The 27,256-nt window shown below is 40.8% G+C and overlaps 1 protein-coding gene across 4 annotated transcripts in view; it reads right to left on the reverse strand.

The window, feature by feature from the left end:
- Window positions 1-27,256, reverse strand: part of LOC136843249 (piwi-like protein Siwi) — a 164,584-nt gene that overhangs the window by 53,359 nt on the left and 83,969 nt on the right. For all 4 annotated transcript variants that reach the window (XM_067111364.1, XM_067111362.1, XM_067111363.1 and 1 more), the window contains exons 12-14: window positions 23,591-23,677; window positions 5,294-5,444; window positions 2,155-2,296 (exon numbers count right to left, since the gene is read on the reverse strand). In XM_067111364.1, coding sequence (XP_066967465.1) covers window positions 2,155-2,296; window positions 5,294-5,444; window positions 23,591-23,677 — 380 coding nt within the window. The remainder of the gene's footprint in view (window positions 1-2,154; window positions 2,297-5,293; window positions 5,445-23,590; window positions 23,678-27,256) is intronic.

Consider the following 27,256-nt stretch of genomic DNA (forward strand, 5'->3'; position numbering starts at 1 on the left):
ACCTCAAAGTGTGAGACAACAAGCAAATAAATGGACAGACAAGCAAAAAATGTCATCATAAAAGTTTGGAGGCCGATATCTAAAAACTAAAGTTATCGACCTTCAAATGGAAACTCAGACGTAAAGAATTCACCTATCTCAATGAAACAAAAAGCAAATGAAAGCTAAATAAATTGTCTACAAAACTATAGAGTGTTTTTTATATTGTCCTAAAAATATTTTTGGGATTTATTTTTCCATGAAATCGATCCAAGATTTAAAAAAAAAAAAAAAAAAAAAAAAAATATTACTTTATTCTAATCTACAATACCTGTCTACCACGTAAATTTCAGCTCTTAGGTTGCAATAGTTATGGCTGAGGTTTTTTTTTAAAGAATTTTGGGGGTGGCGGGGGTACCAGCGAATGGGGGGGCGAGGAGGAAAATATGAATACTGACCTTTTCGCTATACATAAACTAACCAATACCCAAAATTTCAAACTCATTCATGGACAAAACCCAAAGTTATTAATAAAAAACGATTTTTTCAAACGCTCCCCTTAAGTGTAAGAAAAAAAAATTATAAGTAAACCTGAAAATCTTAAACAGATATCATCAGCCTTTCATGGAGTTTATTCTTCCACCAATGGCACAAGTGAGAACGGACTCCCAAATGTCCGCCCCTACCCTACCCTACCCCACAGGATGGCACAACATGATTAGAGTGGCCCAAGAGTAAGCCAAACCTGCTTGCTAGGACAGAGTATTTCAAGAACACGAGCGTCCCCATCCTAATCATATCATGGGCAAACCAGATAGAATGCCGAGAGTCCTATCCCCACAACCAGACCACCCTGGAGTCCGTGGGCCAGCCCTAAAGAATAGGTCTGCCTTTGAGCTATCAACCTGATAACTCTCAGGTCTGAACATTATCAGGCAGTTGATAGTCCTACCACAATTCTCACTATTTAGCTTCGGATATAAATCCGTTCCCAGCAATGATATCTTTTCCTAAATATCAGGTCCAATAAATTTTAGTAGAAGTGGAAAATTCCACAAAATTTAATCCAATGAAATTCCTGGGGTTCAAGAGCCCCTTCACCACATCAAGGCAGTCCCATATCGAGGGGGCTGCCTTTCAGAGAGCAATTAATGTCATGCTCAGCAGTTTTCCCCATGAGAATGTGTTGGTGTTTCTTGACGACATTTTGGTGATGAGTAAGATGGTAGAGGAGCACAACAGGTTGGTGTGAGCGGTGCTGAATAAGTTTGAGGAAATGGGGGTGAAAGTCAAAGTGAATAAGTGTGAGTGGTTCAAAAAAGAGGTGGAGTTTTTGGGCCACAAGGTGAGTGAGTCTGGAGTGCAAAAAGCGGAAAGATTTGTAGAAGTGAGAAATTTCCCTCGACCCAGGACTGTGCGAGAGTTGCGTGGATTTTTGGGATTGATCGAGTTTGGAAGGAAGTTTGTGGAAGATTGTTCGGGAATTGCAAAGCCGTTGTCAAAATGGACAGGCTGTAGGAAGAGTACAGCTGTGAGGTGGGATGAAAGGATGGTGAAAGTGTTCGAGAAATTGAAAGAGGAAATGGTGAAGGACGTGGAGTTGGCTTACCCTGACTATAGGGCAGATGCCAGTAAGCTAGAACTGTATACGGATGCGAGTGGAGTGTCGATGGGTTATGTATATCTATTATGCATGACCCTATGCATAAGCTGTAACAAAACCAATACAGTAATAATAATACTGCACCATTCCATGCTACTGCACTGGGGTAATTATAGTAAGGTATACTCCAACCGTCACTCTTAAATCGTAACGTAGATAACAGGCTCCAAAAAAAAAAACTAATTAAAAAAGCTGGGCATCCTGTGCAATGGTAAATTTTTTGTGCAGCTCCAAGATTTCCACATAACAGAAGAAACAGAAGAAACTTTCATTGTTTGATATCTGACATTTCAAAGCCTAACAAATAAAACCTCCATGAATCCATTTTGACATGACTGCATATTCTTACCACTAGGTGAATGGTCCTTATGCCATAAACCCACCTGTGAAATTTCATATCACATTCAGCATATATATTAGTAATATATTTAAGAACCTGCACAAATCTTATCCAATGTAATGTGTGGCACTTAAAATACTAAATGACCAAAATAACAAAAAGTTGTACTTACTTCCTTGGAGAAGCAATTGACATGCCCATTGGTGGGCCTACACGCTGAAGTGTTGTGCTTAGCTCTCTGGCATCCTCATTAGATCTTGATGTGAAGACCATAGCCCAATTTTTCAAGCTTATGGCAGAATGTAACTTCAAGCCTGAGAAGATAAATTAATCTAAGTAACTTATAAACAAAATATAACAATCTACCAATGTTTACAGCAGCTGGGTACAACCTACAGTGTACCTTGTCTGGCACAATATTGACTGCAAAAGGTTCTTAGTAAAATTCCTTCAACCATAAGTTCATTACATTCTTCCTTTAACTTTACACCGTTACTTCTGTTCTATACAAGTTGGCTGTTTAACATCTTGGGACTTGATTTTGTTCTAATTTTCTACTTAAAAACAAATCCTTTAAATAAGTCCTGTGAATGTCTAGAAATTATTTCAATTTTATAACTATAACATATAAAAAATCTATGACACTTTAAAGGGTCCTGCAACATCATCTTACTTTATTATTTACAGAGTATAGATTAAGATTGAGTCACAATTCTACATACTTATACGGCTCACCATCAGGATATGTTGTCAAATGGAAGATGAAAAATGGAGCATGGAAGATGAAAATTGGAGCAAGGTAAGTTTAGGAAGCTGGATGCCAAAGTAAGAGAACTAAGAGAACATAAGAAAAAAAAGTAAAATGCACAGTTAGTAATGGCCACTATAGGGTGTATTTATTAAAAAAAAACTACAAATTAAACAGCATTAACAATAATGAAAAATGCAGTACTTTTATATTCAAACTTGATTATCATTGAAAAAGACAAACATCTGCAATCCATCTATGGAAAACTGAGGGAAGAGGTGCTGGCGATTGAGAGGAGAATACAATAGGGCAGACTTCTGAGAAACCATGGCACTCTTTGTAGTAAACAAGCACCAGAGCTCCCTCTTCTTCAAAGCTCCCATCGTGTAGAGAGGGGCTAACTCTTGAAAGCCATCTTTGACGTCCCTACCTGTGCACGACAGGGCATTCAGCCAATCCAATGTGACTTCCTCAGGGAGCAAAGAGCAATTCTTAATCTTGCAGGCTAAGGGCCCTATCATCCAGTCTAAAAAGCTTAAAACTTCAAAAATCCTGAACAAGTTCAAAAGGTGGTCGAGTTCTGTAGGGGAAAAGATCACCTTAGTTGCAGGGAAGGCTGACCTCCTGGATGAGTCAGTAAGTCCTAAGTCATCCTGGGAGGAGGAGGCAGCCACTCTCAGTAAGGGAGCTTCTCCGATCTCGTACGAAGAATACCTCCAGCACACAAGACGAGAGGGAGGATAGCTGAAGTAAGACTTCCCCTACTCTTTCATCTCCGAGAGAAAGCCATCCAGATCGAGAGCCTTCTTAGCAGAAGATGAAAGCACCATCTTCGGTAACTTGGAGGAGTCAGAAGGCTTGTCACTGATGAAAAACATCGAAGCTGGGGAGGTCGGGGCCCGAGGCGAGAAGAATCCCAAAAAGTTCTGCGGCAAGTACATCAATAAAGCTGCTTAAGCTGTTGGAGGGGAGCCCTGATCCACTTCTCCAACTTCACCTTAATCCTCTGACGAAACAGAGGGATAGAAGCAAATCTTGAGGGGCCTGGGCCGAAGAAGGAGGCTCTCTCATGAGCAAATTCAAGACATCTGCCAGCTGATGCGAATGGGTGCTAGCACTGGGTCTGTTGTGTCTGCAGAAGGTGTCTGAGCTGGAATCTTGGGCACTGGGAAACTGAAGGGCGCTTGTGCGATGACAGGCGCTCAGGAACTACTGAGTGTCAGGGCGTTGCTGGGAGATTGTTGCTTTTGGGAACTGGGGCACTACTGGGCACTTATGAGACAACAAGAAATGTCTCGGTTCTGGAGATTCCCAGAAACTGCAAGAAGGCCGCTGCAGGGGCTCCCTAAATTTCTTGTAAGGGACTGGAGGGGAGCGGACCGTGTCTGCCATGGGCCTTTTCAGTGGCCACAATTGGAGCAGCGCCTCTTCTCAGGGCTGGAAGCCTCGGAACTCGAGAATAGCCTACTCACTTCCGTCTGGATGCCTTTCCAATGGCTATCCTTTGCCGCGACCTGGAAGCTGCAACAGGTCCAACTGAGGCGACGACTGCCCTTGGGCAGACCCCACAGACCTTCCTTGGGCCTCTGGTATGACTGCTCCCAGGTGTACAGGAGTACGCCAGTGATCTTTGCCTAGGAGCGTTGGTGGAAAGAGCACCCACCACCTCCACTGACACTTCACTAACACTGTCCATAAGGACACGCACTGAAGCACCCAACTGGGTCAGAGTATCCACAATTAACGCCATTTTGACACCAAAGTTACATACGAGTTTCAACTCAAGGCTAGCAAGGGGATTGGGTTTGGAAGCAAGGGAGCCGGGTAAAGGAGTAGGCTGAATAGTCGGAGAATTGGGAACAGGTGACACAGCGGGAGCAGTTGAAAGGTGAAGCAGGAATATTGTCATCAGCAGAACTAACCACAGTCTTGCTGTCTGTTTTTCAGCTCTAGCGGCCGCCTTACGTTTCCTGTCTGCCTAATTTCGCTAAATGAGATCTCAAAACTTCTATTTTCTAGCATCCCACTCTGACTATTCATCACATGTTCAATTAACTGAACACTCTTGTCCCCTACATTCTACACACACACATTGAGAGTCATATTTCTCTTTAGTGAGCCTAGTCAAGTCAAACTGAAGAAAAAGCGTCCCAAATTGAAATTAACAGTCTTGCTAAGAGAGACCCTAACATAAATACAAAAGCCATAGGGTACCAGTACTTCACCCAAAGAAGAATCTCAAAAGGAAAAGCAACAAAAGCCAAAATTTACGCTGACTGCTCACAACCGAAAAAAACAAACTGAATTGCGCTGCTGAAGTCACTCCTCTCTTACCTCAAAAGTGGGTGGGGACTAGTCACCTACACAAATTTCAAAATTTTTAAGCTGCCGATGAGTTAAACTATAAGCAATGTAACTATTTGGTAAGTTATATATAAAACCAACAATAGCTGGCAGTGTATGTTAAATTTAGCAGGAAACCAATCCTCCCCAGCATTATATAAGAAATTTAGCACAGTAAAAATCATGCACTTAAAAATTAATTTCTATAAGGAATACTTACTCCTAGTTTCCCGAGACCAGTCTGAAGATTTTTGATCAAATGTGATAACTTTTTCTCCTTGACAAATGGTTTCTGGCGGAAGAATTCGTCCTTGAACCTCAACCAGGTCTGTTGCTATCTTCAACCCCCAATTTTGCATCTCATCTCTAATCTGATTTTTGGATAACAATCACACGATTACCAAATGGCATGATTTAATTGTGAAAGGCATCACATGAAACTACCAATACTAACACAAAATTCTACTTTTTGCAAATGTTTTTACACTTTTGAGTGGAAGAAATACAAAATCAACTTTTAATAAATATAACACAATGTTAAGAGTAATTTTAACACCTTAGCCACTACTAAAAAATCAACAAATTGCATTCTCACATATGAATGCAAACCGCACTACACCTTAAATCACCATAAACTTTATTTTTTTAAAAAGGGTATTGACCTACAATGTCTGAACTATTATTCAATATATAATAATTTCTCAATTCATCAATTTGTGAGATATATGACCCATTGCTACAAAATCCAACAATAACAACTTTGCGAAGAAAATCTTCCCTATTGACCATTTTTACCCAAGATGATGCACTGACACATTATATAACCCTATGTAGTAATACACTGTTATGCTTGCCTTCAATTATTGTTCTGCAACTATACAGACATGATCCAGTAGCAAATTATATCCCCACTAAAATTTGACAACTCTAATTATCCAGCTCATCCAGAGATATATGATACATAAATTTAAAAAAAAATTTTAAAATAAAACCACTCTCCGATGGTCAGCAATGCTGCATGGCTCAGAAAACGTTTGTAACACTGCTTAGACTCAACCAGACTGCAAGAGTTTTGGGGGTGGGGGAGGCCTTGAGAAGTTTCCAAGATGGGTGAAGCCATCACAGCAGTTTCCCCCTGGGGAGGCAGTTTGGGATGGGTGAATAGGGCAACAGACATTAATCGTGGGCGTAAGTACAGAGAGAGAGAGAGAGAGAGAGAGAGAGAGAGAGAGAGAGAGAGAGAATATCTTAGTTTAACCAGACCACTGAGCTGATTAACAGCTCTCCTAGGGTAGGAATCCAAATCACATTATGACGAGAAATGAATTTCTATCACCAGAAATAAATTCCTCTAATTCTTCATTGGCCGGTCGGAGAGTCGAACGCTGGGCCAACAGAGTGCTAGCCGAGACCTCTACCCACCCCTCCAATGAAGAACTCCAGAGAGAGAGAGAGAGAGATCAACCAAGTTGAAATATCAAGTTATAAAATATTCTCCTGTGTACTGTTGTGTGTTAATCACTGAGTCAACTAAACTTGTAATGAAGCAAAGTAAAACAGAATAATGGTAAACATGATACCGCGCTAAGCAACACACACACATACACTGAGGCATGCAAGGCAAGCTTCCGTGATAAGTTGAAAGGAAAAATCACGAATTCAAAAAAACCGAAAAAGATCAACTACTTCTTAGTAGCGTTTTTAAAATAAATTTGCTCTGAACGGTCATCATAGGGAAATGCCATACGTACTGAAGACGTAAATGTGTTGTAATGTAATACACAAACACTGTGTATTACAAACCAAAAGAATTTCATTTTCAGCAGACTGTACTACACTAACCTTTGAAACAAGATTACCAAATTTATGGCTTACAGAACAATTCATAACCATCTCTTATAATTAACAAAAACTGGTAAACATATTTTACAATTTTGAGAGATTTTAATTATAAGTACTGTATATTAGTTTACCTTTGTACACCCATTTTACATTTATGTACAAAAATAAAAATAATTCGAATACTACATTAGTTTCTTTTAGCAGCTGAAAGATAATTCTAACTCTTTCATTAGTAGGATCAATCAGCTGATTCTGAGAATGTAAACAGTCATTGCAAATGGCGGACAATTTATTTTTCATACACATTAATAACATGGTAACACAGTATTTATGGATTCATCAAGTAAAATATCATTTTCATTACCATTATCTTTATCTTAAATACAGCACAGCTGTAATAACCTACTTGACTTAAGCAAATAGATACTGTACGTGTAACACCTAGCCTTGGTCAATAGTTCACACACATTTTGTATCTCGTGAACGGTAATAAAATATGGTAACAACTGAAAAAAGTTGCTTTATAAAAATACATTAATGGTAAAAAAACCATGGTAGGCAGTGGATATAAACACATGTAGGCTGCCTGTCAACCAAACTGTATCACTTATGAGAGAAAAAGAAGGGGCTGCATTTTCTCAAGAGTATATATGCAGTATATTTAGTTACAAATATAGGTAAAAATGGCAGACAATTGCCTTTTGCATCAAGTTCTCAGTTTAATGTGTCATGATTGTTGCTTTAAGTATTACGAGTGTTTACAGTTACATGGTATTGATAAGGTTAGGTGGGGAAGGGTACAGTTGCCCTTGAACACCCATAGATTTTGTTATTCGTTATCATCCGACATGCCCTTGGCTCTATTAATCCGGATAATTAAAATTTACTGTACCTAACATTTTAAAAAGAAAAGGAGGCACATGGAGCTACTTTTGCCTCATGAATGTCAGAATAATTTAACTAACTTTTGTCCTCTATTTTGCCAGCGTGACCAAACCACTTTCAAGATTCTATTCACTCAGGTTTAATGATTTGCCACATCATACCTCTCCTTCAATTAAAATTGGTAGCCAATGGCATAAAAATACACTGAAAAAACTGATATATAATAAAAATGGTTGGGAACAGTAAACAGTAGTAGCGAAAAACGAGAAGGGTTAGGAACAGTAAACAGTAGTAGCAAAGTAACAGGACAAGATTGTAGACCAAGAATATCATGGGCAAGGGGACAGACATGAAAAAATTTAAGATGAGAATTCATACAGAAATGCACCAGACAGAGAGTGGACAACATTTCTGTAACAGTCATGGGGGTGATCTTTGGAAAAGACATATGATGACCTGGCAGGGCACTTTTGCTGTAGAGGCAGTGGTGCCGGTGGCAAGGAATGTCTGATGTATGCATTTGGGATCTGATGAATGCATTTATGCTGACATTGGAAGATTGCTCAGATAGATGCCAAGAATTATCTGTTCAATTATTAAGCGCATGGAAACAATGTGTTCGCCTGGTCACTGAACTAATGCAGTGGAAATGCCCAGTTCCGGTGGGGTATGTGCGTGCTTGTGTGCGATCCCCCATGATATATGACGGGAGGCATTGAACTCACAGGAGGACTCTGGTTTCAATGGGTGCTGTGTGTGTGTTTAAGGACCACCACCGTGAAAATACCTTATCTAGCGGCCATAAGAAGTGAGTACCATAACTCATGAACACATTTTTCCAGACTTTATATAGTGCTGCAGTGAAATCCCATTGTGCCTCCCAGATGCATTTTTCTCTTTTGAATATGAATATTAATTCCAGGTTTTAATTCATGATATGTTTTTTCCTACAGGAAACTCGAACACTGTCCTGGAAGGACAAATCTTTGGGAAGTGGTGCTGTTACTCTTACAGACTATATGACTTGTATTGTGGTTGTCACGACCTTATTATTTTGCTTGATGACAAGGGGGTCTTTGATTATTATTGTTTGGCATAAAATAATGTCTGTGCTTGTTTGGGAAATGGTGTTCCCTCTAGTAATGTGTGCCTTTGATAGGGAGTGTGTCACTCCATTTCATAACCAGAGTTTTTGCAGAGTTACTTTTGTAAAATTTGTCAGTCTAGTTTTCTATATGTGTCTCATGCCAGTAGGCCTTTGTGTAAAGATAGGTTTGGAGAAAATCTTATGATGGAAAGAGAAGGAATCTGCTGACCCAGGTAAGGCCACAGCTACAAGAAACACCTCAAGAAAGGCGAGATGCTAAATTCTGTTCTTAAAACAGATACTTCAATAAACAGCTGGCTCTCAAACCAGGGCTGGATAACATATATCAAAACCAATATATGCACAATGATGTCCCATTATGAGGATTCTGCCCTTGTTGCATCTTGCATAACAAGCCATGTCCTTTACATTACAATATTCTTTAAAGAATTCTCCAAAAACCACTGCATCATTTTGTTCCAAGCTTTTGGATTTACTGCCTTAAGCCCAGATATATACTACAGTAAACTCCCCATACTCACAGGGGATGTGTACCAAACACCCCCCACCAATAGCTAACATCCGCTAATGTTTAAACCCTTCTAAAAACACTCAGAACTGCCTATTTTGATAGTTTGAACACACACACACACACAAAAAAAAAAAAAACTCTAAAAACCCTTATACAGATATTATCCTACTTACAATGATGTTAGGTTCCAAAAAACCCCATAGTTTGTTGAAAAAACATATCGTGAATATGGCCTAGCCTACACTAGGGTATTCAGTACCCTGTATACATAACTGCTAGCCTAGCCTACACTATAAAGTATACTCTATACATATACAGTACAGTAATTATTAATATCGGCTAATTCTTGAGGTTCATGCAGATTGACTTATGACAATTCAATACAAAGAGAAACTGAATAACAAACAAGAATTAGTTTAGCCTACACTATAGTACTGTATATCTTGTACATATACGGCAGACTAGTCTACATTATACTGTACCCTATTCACATATTAATATCATATACAATCAACAAATATGCATCTTTTCCATGGAACTTTTAAAATGTTATACTTTACTTCACTGTATCCAATATAATATTGTATATATTCTTAGATTGCTTTTGTATCATAAATTGCGATCATAGCGATCAATGTTTTGGTTTGGAAATCGATTACGTGGTAAGTTAATTTCGTCATATTTAATTCAGTTCAGAGTAATTTTCTTGCTTCAAGTTAGCGTAAATGAATCTCTAGATGCTTTATTTAAAGGGGGGAAATTATTTTTTGCTACAGAAGTGTTTTTAAGTCGAGATATAACAAATATGTCTAGTTGTGAAATTAATTTGGCAATTTCTTTTGTTAATAGATGACATTGGCTGTTTGGGGGTGTAAGGTTTCCCCTGAAACTCGTTCTCCTCCGCTCCGTTTTCTATAAGGGACCTTCCAGCCTTCACCTTGGAGGGCTCCTCGATCGTCGGGTCGCGGTCATCAGAAGTGTTCTGCTGTTGAATTATGTAAAAACGAGGCCAGTCAGCATTAATAACTTATTATTTATTGTAATATTTGTCTGGCAGGTCATATTCCATGCCTTAGATTTTGTTTCTCAAGGTTGTATATTTGTATCTGTATAATTGGTTGACCCAGGTCACACATATGCCCTTTATGCACCGGGCCTTCATTCAGATAAGGCTGCGGTCCTTTTAAGAAAGTTGTATATATATTTTTGTTAATAAATCAGTCTCATTGTTCCTGTCAGCATATTTTTGGACAACCTTATATTGGTGACCCAAGGAGTATTTCTCCAAGCCATTAACGGACTAACTACGGCGCTTAGTTTTGGCTCGGATGAAAACTTCACGCCCCTAACGGACTCGATCACGGCGTACTCCTTGTACGTTTTGGTGCTCGAGAAATTAAGGTTGGGGGGGGAAAAAAAAAACACACACACACACACACACATGGCAGACAGATCTGTTACACTCGGTCCCTCGGCAGCTGACGCATCAGGAGACATCCTGCCTCACTCGGTCCTGCGTACCTCTAAGCCAAGGCCGACACCTACCTCCCGCAACCTGTCCGCCTCCCGAATCTTGCCTGTTCCCACGCCGCGTGCACCAGAGCAGCTGAAGGTCGCCCCGACCGTCCGACTCCCCCCTTACACCCGGGACGACCCTGAGGGATGGTTCTACAGGGTAGAAGGGAACTTCCGAGTTGCCGGTCTGACGGATGCTGTCCTCCAGCCCGATATTGCCATCAATGCCCTGCCAGAGGAAATCTATAAGAAGGTCGTGATGTGGCTCCGCTCTCTGGGGGACCCAGTAACATTCCTCCGGCTTAAAGACAAGCTCCTCGAGACCTGCACAGCGTCGGCCTCCGAGAGGGCATCCCGCCTGATGGACCTTGCCCTCAACCCCAGGTGAGACGGGGACCCCAGGGACATAATGAACGCCATCGACGACCTCCTCTACCTCCCCAATATGAACAGCTACGGCCTGCGGAGACAGGTCGACCTGTCAACAGAAATCTTCCTGCGTCAGCTACACCCAGAGGTCCGATCCCAGATCCCGGACCCCTTCAGCCTGCCCCGGGACATCCTCGTCGAGACTGCGCACCGCCTGACGGAGGTTGTACGTGCGACCAGGAAGACTACAGCTGCAGTGTCCTCCACCAACACCATCCTCCTTCACGAAGTCCCCGAAGATCCCATCTGCGCCGTCATCAAGAAAAAGCCACCCCCCCCCACTGCAAAGAAGAGGTACCTGGCATTTGTCACTTCCACAAGAAGTTCGGCAAATACGCCAAGTTATGCCGGGCCCCCTTGCTCATTCACACATCCAAAAAACAGGCCGGGAGGCGGCCTGCCCGACAGGCCGCCCGCACCTACGCAGCAGCATTACTTCAGGGGCCACAGAAACCCTCGGCAGTAGGTTTCTATGTCAGGGAGACAACCTCCGGCAAGATGATGTTGGTGGACACCGGGGCCATCCGCTCAGTATTTCCACCCTCAGGAGAAGACCTCCGGCGCCCGACGGACGCGACAACCTACCTGACGGCAGCGAATGGGTCCCCCATCCCCTCCTACGGAACCAGGCCTCTTTCGGTCTCCATCCTTGGGAGGAACTTCAACTGGGAGTTCATCATCGCCGACGTGAGAACCCCGCTTCTAGGGGCGGACTTCCTCGCCCACTACGACCTAGCAGTGGATGTGGGTCGGAAGCACCTCATCGATATGGGGACCTGTCAGGCCCTGTCCCTATCCACCGGCCCCTGTGAGACCACCCTCTGCTCCGTAGGATTCCACCAGTACGGCGCCCTCCTGAAGAAGTTCCCTGGAGTGTTCAAGCCAGAACTCCGCCTGACGCCCAGAACCCCTGCAAAGCATGGTATCTACCATCACATATGGACGAAGGGCCCCCCTGTCTACGCCAAGTTCCGACGGCTTCGCCAGCAGCGCCTTCAGGAGGCGAAGAAGGCCTTTGCAGAGATGGAAAGGATGGGGATCTGCAGGAAGGCCTCCAGCCCCTGGGCCTCCCCCCTCCACATGGTGAAGATGGCTGACGGCACCTGGAGACCCTGTGGGGACTATCGCCGTCTGAACATAGTGACGGAGCCAGACCACTAACCCCTGCCGAACATGCAGGACCTGACGTCTTCATTCCACGGGGCTAAAATATTCTCCAAAGTGGACCTCCTGAAGTCCTATTTCCAGGTTCCTGTAGCACCAGAAGACATCCCAAAAGCCGCCATTGTTACACCATTCGGGTCCTTCGTCTTCGCATTCTCCACCTTCGGGTTGAGGAACGCAGGGGCGACCTTCCAGCGTCTGATGGACAGCATCCTCGGTGACCTGGACTTCTGCGTCTGCTATGTAGACGACATACTCATATTCTCCAGGTCACGGGAGGAACACCTTCAGCACCTGCGGGCTGTCCTCAAACGACTGAATGACAACGGGGTTGTCGTGCGGTTCGACAAGTGTACCTTTGTGGTGGAGAAAATCGAATTCCTGGGCCACGAAATCTCCACCAAGGGCGTCCACCCCCTGTCTTCTAAGGTCAGGGCCATTGAGAAGTTCCCCACGCTCACATCAATCAAAACCCTTCAGGAGTTCCTCAGGATGGTGAACTATTACAGGAGATTCATCCCGGGTGTTGCCCACACCATGGCCCCCCTGACGGAGGCCATGAAGGGACGCCCCAAATCCTTGGTGTGGGGACCAGAACAGAACCGGGCCTTCCACGAGGTGAAGGCATCCCTCACCAAGGCAGCGACGTTGGCACACCATGACCCCAGTGCCCCTCTGCAGCTGACAACAGACGCCAGCAATGTTGCCTGCGGCGCCGTCCTGGAACAGGTAATCCATGGCACACCCCACCCCCTGGCCTTCTTCAGCAAGAAACTTAGTCCCACCAAGGCACGATACAGCACGTTCGACAGGGAGCTCCTCGCCGCTTCAAGTTCCTCCTGGAGGGGGCGTCCTTCATCCTGTGGACAGACCACCAACCCCTGGTCCACGCCTTCACGAAGGCGGGGGACGCTTGGTCGGCAAGGCAGCAGAGGCATCTGGCAGCATTGGCGGAGTTCTCCTGTTCCGTCGCGTTACATCCCCGGCAAGAGCAATCCTGTAGCAGACGCCCTCTCCAGGATTGAGTTCAACTTCATCCAGCTCGGGATCGATTATGAGGACCTCGCCCGTGAACAGGCTGTTGACCCAGAGACACCCGCCTACCGTACTGCCTATACGTCCCTGGTGTGGAGGGACGTGCCCTTCGGAAATTCAGGTCTCACCCTCCTCTGCGACACCAGCACGGGCCGTCCCCGTCCCCTAATCCCGGCCTCCCGACGTAAGAAGGTCTTCGACGTGATCCACGGCCTCTCCCACCCCTCAGGCCGTACACCTCTCGCCTCCTGACAGAAAAATTCATGTGGCACGGGATCCGAAAGGACACCAGGCCCTGGGCCAAGCAATGCCTCCACTGCCAGAGAAGCAAGTTCGGCAGGCCCACAGAATCAGGAGTAGGAGAGTTCCCGCAGCCGAGGAGACGCTTCGGACACATCCACGTCGACATCGTTGGCCCCCTACCTCCTTCAGGAGGAGCCAGATACATCCTGACAGTCGTCGACCGCTCCACCAGGTGGCCAAAGGCAACGCCGATGTCCGAAGCAACTTCTACAGCATGCGCGGAAGCTCTCCTCACCAGCTGGATCAGCCGGTTCAGAGTTCTGGACGACATATCCACGGATAGGGGCTCGGCATTCCTGTCGGAGTTATGGGCCGCCCTGACCCAGCTCTGGGCACCAAACACCATACCACAACATCTTACAACCCCGAGGCAAACGGGATGGTGGAAAGGTTTCACCGTTCACTAAAGGCCTCCCTTACAGCAAGGTGTTCAGGAGAAAATTGGAAAGACCAGCTACCTTGGGTTCTCCTCGGCCTCAGGACCGCCCCACGGGCCAACGGCGAGCCGTCCCCTGCCGAGAGAGTCTATGGGGAAACGCTGACCGTGCTGGGAGAACTAGTCGAAGGAAGGAAGGACATCACCATGCAGAGGCTACGGGAGGTAGCCGGCAAGTTTGTACCTTGTAGGCGATCCTTCCAAGCAAGGACCCCAGTCTACATTCCCCCAGCCTTATCATCTTGCAGGCAGGTCTTCGTCAGGGACGATGCAGTACGGGGCCCCCTAACAAATCCTTACAGGGGCCCCTTCAAAGTACTTCGGCGTGACGGGAAGGCCTACCAGCTTCACATCCATGGGAGGGAAGATTGGGTCTCCATAGACCGGTTGAAACCAGCCTTTCTGCCTGACGAAGCTGATCCAGAAGGTGTCAAGGATCAACGGGCCACCCAGGGCCCCCTTATCGCACGTCAACAGGGCACAAGGAAGGGACGGGGACGTCCTCCCAGAGCAATCGTTTCCCCAAAGAGCCACCAAGGGGCTGGTATCCTGCAGGAGGACACTGAGGACGGTGCCCCTCCCTTAGTTTTCACTTCAAAATCCAGGGGAACCCTCCGCCCTCCCTCCCGTTACAGGAATTAATCAGACGTCACAAACGTCTTAGGGGGGGAGTACTGTAAGGTCTCCCTGAAACTCGTTCTCCTCCACTCCATTTTCTATAATGGACCTTCCAGCCTTCACCTTGGAGGGCTCTGCGACCCGACGACCTCGGGTCGCGGAGCCCTCCAAGGTCATCGGAAGTGTTCTGCTGTTGAATTATGTAAAAACGAGGCCAGTCGGCATTAATAACTTATTATTATTTATTGTAACATTTGTCTGGCAGGTCATATTCCATGCCTTAGATTTTGTTTCTCAAGGTTGTATATTTGTATCTGTATAATTGGTTGACCCAGGTCACACATATGCCCTTTATGCACCAGGCCTTCATTCAGATAAGGCTGCGGTCCTTTTAACCCTTAAACGCCTACTGGACGTATCATACGTCGACTAAAATTGTCTGTTGGGTGCCAAGTGGACGTACCGTATGTCGACTACAAAAAAATTTCAACCTTCGGTCAACTTTGACTCGACCGAAATGGTCGAAAAATGCAATTGTAAGCTAAAACTCTTACATTCTAGTAATATTCAATCATGTACCTTCATTTTGCAACAAATTCGAAGTCTCTAGCACAATATTTCGATTTATGGCCGAAGATTTCAGAAATTCTTTTGTCATTTTGTCGTAATTTTTGCACTTTTATATTAGCCGTTACATAAAGTTTTATATATGAAAATGTGCGCAATTTCATGTAAAATACAGCACAATACAAACCATGGTTGTAGCTTTTATCAGTTTTGAAATATTTTCACATAAATCACGATAACTGCCAAAATTTCAACCTTCGGTCAACTTTAACTCGACTGAAATGGTCGAAAAACGCAACTGTAAGCTAAACCTCTTACATTCTAGTAATATTCAATCATTTACCTTCATTTTGCAATAAATTGGAAGTCTCTAGCACAATATTTCGATTTATGGTGAATTTTAAAAAAACTTTTTCCTTACGTCTGCGCGCGGTAACTTGGCCGAACATCTCAGAAATTCTTTCGTCACGTTGTTGTAATATTGCACCGTTTTATATTAGTCGTTACATAAACTTTTATATATGAAAATGTGCACAATTTCATGTACAACAAAAAATAACTCATGGTTGTAGCTTTTATCAGTTTTGAAATATTTTCATATAAATCACGATAAATAGAAAAAATTCGACTTTCGGTCAACTTTAACTCGACCGAAATGGTAAAAAACTGCAATTGTAAGCTAAAAAACTTACAGTCTAGTAATATTCAATCAATTAGCTTCATTTTTCAACAAACGGGAAGTCTCTAGCAGAATATTTCAATTAATGGTAAATTTAAAAAAAAAACATTTTTTTACGTCCGCGTGTTACGAATTCATGCACCATTTTGTGATAATATTTTCTCTGTGTTGCTTTGATCGTTTTAAAATTTGTTATATACCAAAATCATCGCAATTTAGTGTACAATACAACTAAAAAAATTAAGTCATTAGCTTTAACAGTTTTGCTTACAGCGCGATTTGTATACAATTACTGTATGTTTTTTTTTTTTTGCTGTCATATATTCCAATATTTATATATGATAATGATATTTTTCTTTCATTTCTGATGGTTGCATACTAAACTTCAGGTAATGACAAAAAAAGGAGCCAAAAATGAACTCTTAATCTTAAAAACTAAGCGTGTTGTGATTTTTTGAAAATAACTTTTTTTCCGCTTCAGCGCTAGCTCCCGAACGCCGCCGGCATACAGGAGACGTTTTTGTAAATAGAGGCTCGGCGTTTAAGGGTTAAGAAAGTTGTATATATATTTTTGTTAATAAATCAGTCTCATTGTTCCTGTCAGCGTATTTTTGGACAACCTTATAGGGGCATGTTTTTGTGTATTAAAAAAAAAAAAAAAAAAAAAAAAAAAAAACAGGATTCCGTTCCCTATTCTCACTTGATTTCATCATAATACAAGCTTTACATAATCTTTTATAGGTGTGAAAACAGCAGTAATATGTGCTCTTTCATGCCCAGTACTTTTGATTAAAATAATCTCTCTCCCACTTTGTTTACGGCTGAGTTTCATCCCTGTTGCCAATGCACGATAATTTATAGTCATTAGCAGCTTGAACATTTTCTTCTCAGCTTCAGCTATAACATGCAGCTTAAATTTAGCAGTATATTTCCTTGCTGATCTTTTACCCATAGCAAACAAGGGTATAATGTAAAAACATATCAGTCCTATTCTACTTAATGTCATTTGTAATTGTTTACTACTGTATGATGGTTGAAATACAAGCAAAACAGCCGTTATCAGATTCGCTTATAATAATAATAATAAAAAAAATACACACAAGTTTCTCGTTCGGTTGTTTAGGGCTGTACGCATTTGCGCAAGAGTAAAACGTTACTAACAATACTTTTATCATTCACTTTTACTTTTTTAACTAGAGGATGGGATAAAGAGATGGAGGAAAAGGAGTTGGTCTATTGTAATTTGGTCTCTCTTGCTGCCTGATTTTACGTTGGTGTCTGCACCCGCGCGAAATTTTAAAATATTTTATAAATACTGTTGTACTGGCATTAACTGCTTGCCTCATTGCAAAAACTTAGCCGAACATCTCAGAAATTCTTTCGTCATGTTGTCGTAATATTTGCACTGTTTTATATTAGTCTTTACATAAAGTTTTATATATGAAAATGTGCGCAATTTCATGTACAACAAAAAGTAACTCATGGTTGTAGCTTTTATCAGTTTTGAAATATTTTCACATAAATCACGATAAATAGAAAAAATTCGACTTTCAGTCAACTTTAACTTGACCGAAATAGTCAAAAACTGCAATTGTAAGCTAAAGAACTTACAGTCTAGTAATATTCAATCAATTAGCTTCATTTTTCAACAAACGGGAAGTCTCTAGCACAATATTTCGATTAATGGTGAATTTTTAAAAACATTTTTTCGTCCGCTACATGAATTCATGCACCATTTTGTGATAATATTTTCTCTGTGTTGCTTTGATCGTTTTAAAATTTGTTATATACCAAAATCATCGCAATTTAGTGTACAATACAACTAAAAAAAATTAAGTCATTAGCTTTAACAGTTTTGCTTACAGCGCGATTTGTATACAATTACTGTATGTTTTTTTTTTTTGCTGTCATATATTCCAATATTTATATATGATAATGATATTTTTCTTTCATTTCTGATGGTTGCATACTAAACTTCAGGTAATGACAAAAAAGGAGCCAAAATGAACTCTTAATCTTAAAAACTAAGCGTGCTGTGATTTTTGAAAAAACTTTTTTCCACTTCATGCTTAGCTCCCGAACGCCGCCAGCATACGGGAGACGTTTTTGTAAATAGAGGCTCGGCGTTTTAAGGGTTAAGAAAGTTGTATATATATTTTTGTTAATAAATCAGTCTCATTGTTCCTGTCAGCGTATTTTTGGACAACCTTATAGGGGCATGTTTTTGTGTATATATATATAAAAAAAAAAAAAAAAAAAAAAAAATCCAAGATTCCGTTCACTATTTTCACTTGATTTCATCATAATACAAGCTTTACATAATCTTTTATAGGTGTGAAAACAGCAGTAATATGTGCTCTTTCATGCCCAGTACTTTTGATTAAAATACTCTCTCTCCCATTTTGTTTACGGCCGAGTTTCATCCCTGTTGCCAATGCACGATAATTTATAGTCATTAGCAGCTTGAACATTTTCTTCTCAGCTTCAGCTATAACATGCAGCTTAAATTTAGCAGTATATTTCCTTGCTGATCTTTTACCCATAGCAAACAAGGGTATAATGTAAAAACATATCAGTCCTATTCTACTTAATGTCATTTGTAATTGTTTACTACTGTATGATGGTTGAAATACAAGCAAAACAGCCGTTATCAGATTCGCTTATAATAATAATAATAAAAAAAATACACAAGTTTCTCGTTCGGTTGTTTAGGGCTGTACGCATTTGCGCAAGAGTAAAACGTTACTAACAATACTTTTATCATTCACTTTTACTTTTTTAACTAGAAGATGGGATAAAGAGATGGAGGAAAATGAGTTGGTCTATTGTAATTTGGTCTCCCTTGCTGCCTGATTTTACGTTGGTGCCTGCACCCGCGCGAAATTTTAAAATATTTTATAAATACTGTTGTACTGGCATTAACTGCTTGCCCCATTGCAAAATCGAATTATTGTAAGATGAATTATTGTAACGAGCACTACCTGGGTACCTGAGTATTTTAATAGTTTTACCACAAACAGTAATTTTAGTCATGAAAATATGAAATTACAGTAATTACTGTATTTGATGGCGTATAAGACGCACTTTTTTAATAAAAAAAAAATGGCCAAAAAATCCCCCTGCGTCCTATGTACATAATGTAGGCTCAAAATTTAAGAATTTTGGCCGAAATTATACATGAAACGTCACGTAGATGTTGTAGCCTAGCCTAACATTAGGTGTTATCCTAATAACCTATTAAAAACCAAAGTTTATTATAATTATATTTATCATCACACTTACCATCACTGCAATTACTACTGCTAGTATTATAATCAATATCTACGTTGTTATTATCGATATTTTCATTAAAATGTGTTAATATCATTATTGTCGTCTAGAGCGCATCGCCACATTCCACATTTACAGACTTACAGTACGTGTGCTGCCACCTATTGGTGATTATCTCGAGAGCTTTACGGATAACAAGGCTTCGTTCAGTTGGTAGTTGGCAATTCCTGCTAACATTCTCTTTACGCATAACAACATGACTTTGATCAATTGGTGGTTGACAATTCCTGCTTCCATTCTCTTTAGGCATAATAACTAGGCTTCGTTGAGTTGATACTTTGTAACTCGTGCTAGCATTCTCTTTTAAGAATAATAACATGGCTTTTTATTTATTGGATTTTACCCCTGCAAATATGGATATGGGAAGCAAGAGGCAAAGTTACACTATTCGCTACAAACTTCAAGTTATAGAATATGCTAAAGAACACGGCAACAGAGCAGCAGCAAGATATTTTGGTCCTCCTCCTACTGAAAAAATGGTACATTCTTGGAGGCTGCAAGAAAATAAACTATGGGGAGCGAAGAAAGGAAACCGTAGCCTTCGTTTTTCAGCCCCACATTGGCCTGCAATTGATGAGGAAATAAAAAAGTGAGTAGTAGATCACAGGAACTCAGGCAGGTGTGTGTCTACGAAAATGATCAGGAACGAAACCAGGAAATTTGCACACGAACACGGGATTAAGAATTTTAAAGGCACAGAAGGGTGGTGTTATTGGTTAATGAAAAGGGAAGGTTTGTCAATGCGAACAAAAACGACAATTGCACAGAAAATGCCAGCTGACTATGATGATAAAATAGTAAATTTTCATAATTTTGTTATAGCTGCCAGAAAAAAACTCCTTTTGAACTAGGCCAGATTGGAAATATGGATGAAGTTCCACTAACGTTTGATGTTCCATCAAATAAAACTGTGAGCAAGAAGGGAGCAAAGACTGTTGCAGTGAAAACTACAGGTCATGAAAGCACACATTATACGGCTGTTCTTTCATGTTGCGCCAATGGAACAAAACTGCCCCCTTTTCTTATTTTTAAAAGAATAACTCTACCCCAAAGAAAAAATACCAAAAGGTGTGCATGTTCATCCTAAAGGTTGAATGGACGAGGATGGGATGAAGTTATGGTTACGAGATGTATGGGCAAGACGTCCTGGTGGATTATTAAGAAACCCTTCCCTCTTGGTTTGGGATCAGTTCCAAGCCCATAGAACTGAAGTCATTAAAAGGAAAGTGGCAGAATTAAAGACTGAGATAGCAGTTATTCCCGGTGGGCTTACAAGTCAACTGCAACCTTTAGATGTATCTCTTAATAGGCCATTCAAGTAAAACATGGAGGAGCTTTGGAACAAGTGGATGACAATGCCAAACCATGACCTCACACCAACAGGAAGGATGTAAAGACGTAGCATTGCAGAAGTCTGTGAATGGGTAAAGCAAGCTTGGGATAACATCAAACCAGAAATTGTTGTGAAATCTTTTAAAAAGTGTGGTATCAGCAATGCTCTTGATGGAACAGAGGATGACATATTATTTCATGATGATGATGATGATGATGATGATGCTGAGGAGTTCCTGGGTTTAAGTGACAAGTCTGACGACGACGTTGAATTTTCTGGTTTTGAAGAGGAATAAAATTTGATGGCCTAGTTTTCTATTTTTGTTATGCTCACTTACTATGATGTCTTACGTTTTATTATTTTATTTTCCTAACTTTGGCAATAGTAAATTTCTGTGTATGGATTGTGTTTTCTTCTTCCACAAATATTTTCCATAATCATTTTACTGTACATCACCAACGTCGTCTGCACGCTTACAAACGATGGTGCTGCTACCTAACGGTATTCATATCAAGCCAAGAGGCAGCTTTCAGCTGCAGTGATGAAATGTAGTAAATTCCAGAGCTTGATTGCATACTTTTATAGTTAGTTAGTTATAAATGATTTGTTTAACCAGACCTCTGAACTCTTTTAGGGTTCTTCTCGGGCTGGGAGCATACTTTTATAATATATAATGGATATATATATAACATATATTACCACAGGTAACATCTTTATTAATGATTTGTTGATTCTGCCGGTAAGAAACAATGTTTACAAATGAATGTGTTGCAATCTATCGGTAAACCTATGAGGTAGCTTTCAGCAGCAGACGGAACATTCGATCGTAGTAAATGGCTGATTGTATAATACATATTTTGATCAATATAAATATGGTAAATAACTTATTTACTAATGTTTTTGTTGATTCTGTTGGTAGGAAACAATATGCATATGATAACCTAATACTACAGTTTTTACTTACCAAAATCATATGAGCATAGGCTAGGTTCAGCAGCAGACGGAACATTCGATCGTAGTAAATGGCTGATTGTATAATACATATTTTGATCAATATAAATATGGTAAATAACTTCTTTACTAATGTTTTTGTTGATTCTGTTGGTAAGAAACAATATGCATATGATAACCTAATACTACAGTTTTTACTTACCAAAATCATATGAGCATGGGCTAGGAAACCTTATTTTTTTTTTTTTTTTTCCTAAATGTCCTGCTGAAATTGGGGTGCGTCCTATGCAGACATGCGTCTTATAAGCCATCAAATACGGTAGTGAATATTTCTCAGTGAAAAATACTATAAAAACCATAAAAAATAAACAAATTCTATACTTAAAATATATACTTAATATATAAAATAAATATGACATCTCTTTAATAAATATACCAAATTATATCTCATTAAAAAGATCAGATTCTTTCAGACAAGCCATAAGGTTATCTACCTCAACATTGGCGAATCTGAGTCTGTGAATCGTGAGACCGCTAGTACAGGGGGTTTACTGTAATCAGGTAATGAAACAAAAACTTTTTTTTTTAAAGTAATGGTTACTTATATAAGCACATCTGAAGAAAGCATGAAAAAATGGTGGAAGAGTGGAGTTCAGACATAAAAGAGGCAAGAAACATGTTTTGTATAGGTGATAAGCCATGAAAATCTAGATGCAGGAGAATTCCAAACCTTTGCACAAGAGAATTAAACTGTGGCCAAAACAGTAATCATGAAAAAGAACAGTGTTTTTGGTAGCAAAAGGAACCCAGAAGATATGCTGATACACGTTTTGTGGCATGATTAATAAAAACATGCTGCCATTTATGCTTTTTAATAAAAGCATGTTGCCATATATGCTTTCAATAATCTCAACTACTGACCATATTTGATCAAGAAAGATGCCTGGTTTCATCAAAGGATACTGAAGCAAATACCATACACAAAAAGGTTTGGATCTACCCATATAGATTGTTTAGTAGGACTTTGACAACTTTTATGTTCTATTCTTGGTGCTTATGATGTTCAGGGGTATAAGCATAAATTTTTGATAATTACAAATGCATAATAAAGGGATAAGAAATTCAAGTGTTCAAGGAAGGGTTAGGTTGCCTTGTGCTGATGATTAAATAATCAGTTAGCTATGATTAGGAATATTATTGGAAGATTATAAAATTCTCTTTGATTCAAGAGCTCTTTGGTTCGCAAGCTACTTGCTTGAATCTCAATTAGATTTCCTACGGTTACTAAGTCTTGGTAAAGAGCAAGAGGAGGTTCATATACAGTATGAAATTTTTTAGTGTTATCTCACTGAATGAGCTATAACCTGACCATAAAATGGAGAACCATCACACAGCAAAAATTGTTAAATTGTCAGATTCTTACTTGTGAAAATTTAGCAGCTTTAAAACAAAGGAAAACCCTATTACAACTGGTTAACAATGAAAACACAGAAAAAGAGAAAAAAAAGGGGGGGGGAAACAGAACAGTGTTTCAAAGCTGCTGACCTAACAGAAATAACTACTTCCTGCAACAGCACAAGGAGAACCAAGAGGTCAAGGTATGTGGTAAGTCAAAGTTTCCTTATGAAAACATCTTGAGAACTAAAGTCACTGCAGTTTAATTCCAAGGTAAAATTTTTTTTATGCATTCCCTGTGGTCATGTGTTTCCCAGAAGAAATGTTTGCCAAGAAGCTGGCAGACTTTATGCCAAAAATTATTACGTTTTTAGTAAGGAAAAGTGACTCCCCAGAATATATTCTCAAATACTAACCAGCTTGCTTGAAGAAAGGTCTTGATTGAAGCGTAACAACGTAGCTACTCGTTTATCAGGAGTCATACGCATATAGTGACTTAAATCCTGTAGAATAAGAGATTTATCATTATCTGCACAAAAGGAAAGTCTTAACCATATTGTGGGTTAGAATCACAAAAGGAAAGCCCTTACCATTTTGTGGGTTAACATTCTAATGTGGTTAATGTGACCATTTTTCCCATAGTGACATGTAAAATATTAAAATGACATTTTCATAATAATATTAAGATTCACACATACTAGTAGAGTTCCCACAGAGGGGGTCCTGTGACCATTTTTCCGGGACCAAGGTTTGAAGGTAGGTTTTAGTCAATTTGAGGGTGGTGATTAAAATGAACTGGGGTACATCTCGTGAAAATGTGGGCTAACTCGGCCAGACGCGAAAATTCAAAATGGCCACCATGTGGCTACCAGTATATAAAATACTGCGTATCTTTGCTTCTACAAGGCCAATTTTTATGATTTTTGGGTCTAAACATATGTTTTTAAGGTCAAGAGTGTCATATATTACCATTTTAAAATGTTATATTGAAGGGTTTAGTCACAAGATATAAAATATAACTTTCTGAGTGCCTAATCCAAATCAATTTTCTTATAGTTTTACTGGCAGTGACTCTGTCCTTTATCTAGGACACTAATATGATAAAAGAATAATGTAAATCTAAGACATTCATCATAAACTAATATTAACATCTCTTATACTTCGACTGTGGCGCTGGTTTTACAGTTGCAAATTAAATGAAATAACGATCATCTGATTTATCTCCATTGAAACACATACATGTAACTCTTCAGTCACTATCTGAGTCACTTGCTCTGGAGTCACAAACTTCATTAGTTTCAGCCTCATCATTATCATGCAACAATGTATGTTTTCAACCAAGTCATGCAAACTTCTTGGGAGTGCATCCTGGGTATACCTCACCGGCACATATCTACCACCTTTCAGTGTCCATCCAATGCAGCCAATGAAAGTCTTTTGTGGCAGGAAACCTATCTGATGTTTTCATGTACACATTTCTAGCCCATTTTTATATGCTGTTGTGGATTTATGTGGCTCATGCTCACTCTCTTTGATGGAATTTTCCACACCATAGGCATCATTTACAAACACAATCTGGCTTGCATTTGGATGCCTTCTGCAAACAACAGAAATAAGCTTTTCTGCATAATCACCCCACGTGAGGGAAGACCCATCACCTTTCTCACGATCTTCTGCAGTTGGGGTTGCCAATCTCCACAGGAAACCCATATCGACTAGGGCAATGTACTGATCTGGAAAAGGATCAACTGGCCGCATGTTTAGTTTCTCAACTAATTTGGACTTTTGCACTTTCTTCATGGTACTGTTAATGTTAAATATGGGTAAACACTCATCTGTCACTTAAATATGGGTAAACATTCATCTGTCACGAAATTCCATCACCTGTGCGAGAGTAAACTTCTCTTTACCAGATTCTGCCAGCCAAATTACCGATGCCATTGCTGTTCCCCATAGCATCTGTCTTTGTCACTTTGCCTGGGACTGAATGACTTCAGCAGCAACCAGTATGTCAGACAAGCCAGAACCATCAAACCGTTTATAAATGGCAGACATGAATGAGCACTGCGTGTGAAAAGGCCCAAGAAATGGCACAGTCTTTGAAGGCTTTAGAATTTTCATTCCTCAGTTGCATCATAAGTGCATAAACTGGCTCATCACCAACTAGTGCAAGGAAGGGCATTCTTTTCTTCTCAGCTGCAACAACCATCCTGCACATCACTTCGTGGACTACAGATTTGTGTGGAGGCTTAGGGAATGTCAAGAAATAGTATGGTTTGCTCTTTTTCACATCTTGCTGCACAGTAACCTGAAACCCACCAAATGCACCAGTTGTTTTGTTCATCAGCAGGCACATTTGCTTGGTCATCTGCAAGACGCACCAAAGCATGGATGACACCCCTCTGTCACTGTCCATCCATGTTCTGACACCTAATATCAGTCCCTGGACGAGGAGCTGGTTGTACACGTTTCACTGTTTTATAGGGCTGAACAACATGTTGCTCCAGGCACAAATGTTTCAGGTCTTCTGAACTTGTGGGAAGTGGTCGAATGTCTCTTTCTGCATCTCGTAGAGTCACTTCCAGGCCTCAGGTTGCACAAACATAACACTGGTGCAGTGTGACGTATCAGCACCTGTCAGTGTGTCTTCACAAAAGTCGTCATTGTCAAGAATGCCAATCCCAGGAATATTCTCTGCAAGCTCTACTGGACATACATTTTTTTCAAGGTCATGTTTTGTCCAAGAATCAGAGTTGAAGAACAGATTTACAGCCGATTCCGAGGGTGAACTTTCGGAGGATGTCCAGAATCTCTTGGCTTCGAGTCAATCCATGCAGTGTGACTGACAACCGTGTTTGAAATGCAGAGCCTTTTCCTGTGATGTATGACCAGAGCAGCGAGGAAAATGCATGAACCACAGGGTCTCTATTGCTTTCTTCAGAATTTTGCTCCTGTGGAGTTTTCAACCATGTCAGAAAATTCAAAAGCATGTTATTTGGGGCTTGCGGTGTCTCCAGTTCCTCGACACTTGGTGGCCATGCCATTACAGGAATACTAGCAAGAGCAGCTTGCATGCATCTTGGCAACATTGTTGAGCAGCTGATCATCACTGACATCCAATGAATAAATGGCTGCTTCAGTCTAGCTGCCACCAGCTGATGTATCATATACTAGTATACTTTCATATTTTCGATGGCGGTCATGAAAGCCAATCTTTTCACCAAATTCTTTCTGAAGCATTTCCTTGACATTGCTCGACTTTTTGCCACTGGGGTCGAGCCCAAAGTTTCTCAGTAAGGCCTTATAATCAGACAACAGGCTCCGTAGAGTTCGTAACTCATGCTCTTCGAGCACAACCAAGCGTACATGTTTGAAGAACATCTCTCGTACTTCAGAGAGATGAATATCTTGTATATGGAGCTGATAATCTTCACTGCATTTTGATGGTGACACACACTTCTTCCAGCACGAGCGGTGATAGCGGATTTCTGCTGCAAAGGGATCTGGTATGGAATCCATAAGTGTTAAGATGCAAACATGCATCCTGCTGTCCTGGAGGCACACTGTATGTGCCTTGAATGCATACCAGGCATCCATCATTTGCTTAGTATGCCATTGGTCCCTGGTGGGATGTTTTTTATCTTCCGGCTTCATGCACCATACGCACAAGTTTTTGTCATGGATCAGTCCACTTGCTGCTTGAGATAGTCTCTGGGACTGGTCCACAAAACAGCTGGCAGAAGAGCTACTCTCTTCTTGGAGTACCTCCTCAGCTGCCCAGCTTTTACCTTGTCTATTTATTGCTAGCTGCATATGATGTTTACTAGAAAATGTGATCTTGCAATTTTTATGAAAGAACACATTTTGTGGTCCAGCATCCCAATTAACTGTGTAGTAAACTGTTCCAAACCTATCTAGATGATGTCATTGCTGTGCTAAAGTCTTCAGATTGTTCCATGATTCAGGGGTAGTATTGCATCTGTTTTCATCACAATGCTCACCACAAAGGATGCACCTGTGGCTTTCTTCACTTTTCTCACCTCTCCTTTTTTTACCTTTTCCCATGGACCACATCATTATGA

Source organism: Macrobrachium rosenbergii, chromosome 11, assembly GCF_040412425.1.
Source record: "Macrobrachium rosenbergii isolate ZJJX-2024 chromosome 11, ASM4041242v1, whole genome shotgun sequence".
NCBI classification, from domain to species: Eukaryota; Metazoa; Arthropoda; class Malacostraca; order Decapoda; family Palaemonidae; genus Macrobrachium; species Macrobrachium rosenbergii.